Below are 6015 nucleotides of genomic sequence, written 5' to 3'. Positions count from 1 at the left end.
TATTAGTGAATCATTAACATAATTATGTGTATTGTGTACCATCTGTATTGAATGTATAATGGACCAAGTAATATTCATAGCTTATGTGTATTATATGATTAGACTGACCAATAATTGCTGTTTTAGAATTTTTGTATAAGATATGAAAATCATTGACTGTATTGCCACTAACCATAGATACATCTAAAGAATATTTTTTATAGACCAAATTGGATATACCTACTATGTAGAATGTAGATATATATACTTTAACATGTACTGTTTATATAATATTTTATTTCAGTGCCATCTCCCAAATTAAATTAGTAAAAAAAAAGTATTTCATTATTATAAAAATTTTAATTTAAGGTTTAGATATACATTAATATTATTTTCAAGCAACTTATTAATATAAACATTTAATTTGATTATTCTTGTCAATTTTCTAGTTTTACAACTTGTAAATTATAAAATCCATTAATTTTATTTTAGATTATGGGAGGTGTTTTGTTTTTATGTTAGTGTGTGGAACCACATCCTGGAGCAAAAATACTGAAACCTCTACTCAAAATACAATGTTTTAAAAAAAATGTATTTTGTCATTTTTTTGTAATTCAAAAACAAACAGTTGTAATTAAAATACATTTGAAATTATTAATTTTTTTTTTGTTCTACCTATATAAATGTCTATAAAAAATTATATGTTTAATAAAAAAACTTAGAAATTTAAAACTTAATTTTTAAGCTTCCTCCCAATTGTAATCAAAAAAAAAAAAAAAACAATAAGTGTAAAACTAAACTAAATTTTTATGAACATTTTAAGTAAAAACTTTGACAAAATTAGTCAAGATCTCAAAAATTTGAAAGTTTGAAAAGCCAATACAAGATCGTTATAAGTTTGTGTCATCAGAATTTTACCAAAAATTAACATAACAATTTTATTCAGACATTTTTATGACAACCATAGGTTTTTTCTTAAACTATTTTTAATATTTTGTTGAAAATAGTTGTAATTCAAAAAATAATATTAATCGTGGATACTAGAAATATTCCTCTAGGTATTCCTTAAATTATTTTTTATTCGTGCATAGTGAAATTTCTAAAATAAATCCAAAAATAGACTAATTTTAAGCTATTAAATACCTATGTAATGAGTATTCAAGATTTTAGATTTTTATATCAACACTGAATCATTTTACGTTTTTTTTTTTCCATTTTAATAATAGTCAACAATCAAAATCTTAAGTAGTTGGAAACATTAAACATTATAAAAATAATGTTTTATTATAAACAATAAAAACATTAATATAGTTAAAAATACTAACATAAAGATTGTATATGCTAATTAATTATTAAATGTGGTGGTTTATTAACGATCACTGCTCCATAAATTGGATCACTTATTGACACTGTTTTCATCGACCAGGACTTGGTTATGGGATTATAGATTTCAATAGAATTAGAAAAATTTCCACCAATAACATACAATAAACCATACAATGCAAATACTCCTGTATTAAAAAATAATTCAAATCAAATAAATTTTTTGAGATATTCCTAAAAAATTAATAATTATAGTCACCAGGGTTTTCTCGGCACAAATGCATATCAGCAATAGATGTCCAAACTCCATCACTTGGATTATAGGCTTCAACACATTTATGAATTCCCAATTTACTAACTCCACCAACAACATACATTATGCCATTTAAAACTCCTACACCAACATCACACCGTTTAATTGCCATTTCTACAACTGGAGACCATTTGTCAAGACTGGGATCATAACATTCAACAGATTTTAAATAAGTCGAACCATTAAAACCTCCTACCTACATAAATCAATTAGATAAAATGGATGACATAGTTAATATAATATAATTCTTTACTGTATATATGAGGTTATTAAGTACTCCAACACCAAATTTTCTTCTCTCACTTTTAGAGTACTTATTAGATACTGTTTTCCATTTCTGAGTATCGAGGCTAAAAACTTCTATAGTATTTAAAAAATCTTTATAATAATCATCATAATTTTCAGTATTGCCGCCAATCTATATACAAAATAAAATATATAGTATTTATAACATAAAATAGGTAATGTATAAGTACAACATACAGCATATATGCAATCGTTTAATACACAGACTCTGAATGATGATCGTCTCTCTAACAAATTTGGCTTGCGAACCCAATTATAATTACCCTGTAAGGATATATCAGTCATACCAACACACCGAGTTTCACCACATACAAGAAACACAAATTCATCTTTTACAACGCACAAAATAGATGACTGATTACAGTAAGTAATTTCGGGTACAATCTGCAGTTGGTTAGTTGCTGGGTCATACCAGTTTGTAATATACATTTTCTCTGATTTAGACCAACTTGATATTAAAAAGATCTAATAGAATTAAATGATTAAATAAAATGTAAAAATAAAACAATAAAAATAGATACATACTTTTTGTACCTGTCTAGGTTTACTCCATACCGTTTTTGGAATAGAGAAAGAATTTACTGACTTAATTACTTGAAAATGTAATGCTTCAAATACATATTCTTTACCTAGAAATATAATAATAATAAACTATATACATTAAGCAATAATAAACTGTTACTTATAAGAACAAAAAACATACATTTTGGATCATTTTTTAGAAGAGGTTCATTAACTACATTTTCTACTAAATACTCTTTCGAAACTAATGGCAAACGCACATGTTCCATTAGATTGGGTAATAAATGTTTTCTCTGATTCAATTCATGTTTTACCCATTTAATTACACATTCATATACCTAAATAAATAAAATTTAATTATTTTACAAGAAAAGTAATTATAGAAAATCAGCATCTATTATAGGCAAAAAGTAAATAATAGGTTTGTTCCAACACGGGATTTGGGATTAGTTGCCGACTGATCGTTGACTGATTTATTGTGCAGGCATTTACATAGATCGATCACAGACTTTGAGCATTATTGGAACGTTTTTGAGATTGTCAATGATAATAATTTCTCTGTTTATTAGTCCTTTTCGAAATCAGTAGACTATTTTAACTGTTAACCAATCTTAAAACTGGTCTAATGACTTGTAGGAACAACCGTCTAATAATTTAAGTTTGCGTTTCAGGTGTGTCGCGACAGAGAAATTCTATTGTGCATGCTCCAGCTAGTTCTATGATAATTTGACTGCGTATTGGAACAAATGTAATAATGTATACTCTTTTTCCTGTACAATCTACTTAAAATATGTTATTGCTTAGCTCAATGTTTTTAAAATGCTTTAAAAAGTTGGTTCTCTTAATTAATAATTAATATTTAATATATTGATAAACACATTATACCATTACACATGAGAACATGAGACAATTCTGTGTTTTTTTAATTTTGATTTCTATGTGATTCAGATATAATATACAAGTAGTTGGTATCATTTAATATTTAAACAGTCACATATAAGATTATATTATATGTGTAGATAAATTGAATTTCTTCCCCAATATTAAAATAAAACAATTATAATTTTCAGATTACTTACTTTTTCTTCAAATGGAACATTAACATCATTACAGGATATTAATTTAATCACTTCTTCAGAAGATAAAGATAGAAACTCATCATATTTAACTATTTCTCTAAAAAATAATTATTATGCTTAATATAACTCACTATGGGAACCAGTAATTAGTAAATTAAAGTTATCATACAAAAACTGTTTTTTAATAAATGCTTCACAGTTAGACAACAATTTTTTAAAGTTGTGTAAGTCTGCAAATTCTTTAATACCAAGACAATTTGAAGGATCCAGTTGTTTTTGTAAAAACTCAACACATACTTGTTCTACATAGAGTAGCTGTAAACGATCTGCAGCTACTAATACAAACTTGAGCAATAAACAATTAATTTAATTAAATTTGATTCACATTAGTACATACCATATCAAATATTATATGTATATTTATACCTGTACATTTTCTTGAGCTATCATGATTTCTCCTGTATATATATAGTCAATCAATAACTTTAAAATGGTTGAATCTAACTTTGTTATTTTAACAAGATCTTTATTGCTTTCACCAACACTAAAAAACATAGTCTTGAAATAAGGGGTAGCTGATGCCAGTATACTTTTATGTCCAAATACTATAGTACCGTCATCTGTTTGTAGCTTAATATCACAAAAACTGTCGTTTCTAAAATAAAAAATATATTAATAGATATTATTTAGTAAACAGCTAAAAACACTGAATCATACTTATTGCGAGAAGATTGAAGCACTTCAAAAACTCTGTTCTTGTGAGTGCTGTTTTCATAATTTTTAGATTTACATTTATTCGATTTCATAACAAGTCGTTGCACAGAATCCATCTCTTCCAGAGTCGTAATACCTTTTTTACTTTATAGCTTAGCTATTAATACAGTATAGAAAAAGAAGACATTTCTAAAAACCTTTGTATAGAGTGTCGTTTTTTATGGCTGCTATACATGGGTTTTGAATGAAACGGATAAAAGATCACTTAAAGCTATCGAAATGTGGTGTTGGAGACAAATGGAAAAAATTAATTGGGCAGAAGGAGTAACAAATGAAGATGTGCTGACCCGCATGTAGGAGAAACTCCAAAATACCTCCAATTGAAAAAAAGACGTAGGATTTAACACATAATATGCTGGATTTAAGAGGCTTGCTTAAAGTCGTGAAAAATGGAGGACAAAGTTAAACGTTGTCAACCAACTTATTACCGGTTGAAAAAAAATCTATGAATTCACCGGCGGATTTAGGGAGGGAGGTCTATAGGAGCTCAAGCACCCACTGTCATCAGCTAAGCTACTTACAAAATAAATGTGTATCTATAATTATAAATTTATAAATAACATCATTTATGTTATTTTTCAAAATAAAAATAATAATAATAATAACATCGGTGTTTTCCGCCGTTGTTGTTACAAGTTATTATTTATTAGTTAGTTATTATCTTTTTATACTCGTATGTAAATATAATAACAACACAATGATAAAATAAATTGTTGAATTCAATAGATCGTACGTATTTTTCTTACCAATAATTACAGTTTACTAATTGCGACCGTGTCACTGTGATGGTGTTCAAATCGGATCCACTTGTGATTCTGGTATAATTCATTAACAGATTTAGGCACCTCGTACTTGTACCTATTTAAAACTTATGTATTTAACATCTGATATTCCACATTCGCGATTTGCACAATATTTAAATAATGATGTATACCAACAGAAGACGGCGTACTAATGTTTATTAGGAAAAAAAACAAAAAATAAAATATAAACCTAAAAATACGTATCTAATACAATTTAATAAACATACGCAAATATAACTCAGAAACAACGTCTTTCAAAAGGACAAACACGCCGTGCGGTTTGCTGTTTACTAACGTAACGAAATTTAAAATTTTGAAAACAAAACTATACCTGAGACCGATTACAGGTCTACACTTCTACAACAGTCAACAATGTTTAGGTAGAGCGTTTAGTTGGACCGGTTTTTAAGTTAGTTGTAATCTTCGTATATAAATATAATTACTACACAATGATAAAATAAATTATTGAATTCGATAGATTGTAATAGGTATTTTCTTACATATTGGCTATTATTACAATTTACTAATATGTGTCTGTTATAATGTTCAAATCGGATCCACATGTAATTCTGGTATAATTCAATAATAGATTTAGGTACCTTTTTAAATATTATGATCCCATAATTAATGGTATCCAGTTGTAGAAAAAATGTCAATTATACGGTGTAATGTTGGTGTAGGAGTTTTGAACGGCGTAATGTTGGGGGAATTGATAAATCAGAAACTCATAAAAGTGTTGTATTATTTTTGGTAAAATTTTGATAAGGATATCAAAATCCCAAATTTTTGCGATCTTGACTAATTTTGTCAAAATTCTTAATTCAAATGTTCATAAAAATGAACAAATAACGGATACAGGATATCCGCATGAAAATGAAGTAGGTAATCGGTTACAATAAATAGGTAATAATAGGTA

General features: G+C 27.0%; 1 protein-coding gene across 1 annotated transcript; it reads right to left on the bottom strand.

Moving 5' to 3' along the window:
- Positions 1 to 1252: 1252 nt before the first annotated feature.
- LOC114121872 (ring canal kelch homolog) lies at positions 1253 to 5388 on the bottom strand. The gene is made up of 11 exons (XM_050204724.1): positions 5043 to 5388; positions 4240 to 4380; positions 3949 to 4177; positions 3692 to 3867; positions 3523 to 3619; positions 2625 to 2781; positions 2447 to 2550; positions 2099 to 2386; positions 1869 to 2033; positions 1562 to 1811; positions 1253 to 1490 (listed from the first exon to the last, which is right to left on the bottom strand). Exons 1-11 carry the CDS (start codon positions 5123 to 5125, stop codon positions 1321 to 1323), a joined length of 1860 nt encoding a protein of 619 aa, XP_050060681.1. The 5' UTR covers positions 5126 to 5388; the 3' UTR covers positions 1253 to 1320.
- Positions 5389 to 6015: the final 627 nt, after the last annotated feature.

Source organism: Aphis gossypii, chromosome 3, assembly GCF_020184175.1.
Source record: "Aphis gossypii isolate Hap1 chromosome 3, ASM2018417v2, whole genome shotgun sequence".
NCBI classification, from domain to species: domain Eukaryota; kingdom Metazoa; phylum Arthropoda; class Insecta; order Hemiptera; family Aphididae; genus Aphis; species Aphis gossypii.
Note: the sequence above shows the minus strand (reverse complement) of the source record. Positions and strands in the feature narration are given on the sequence as shown.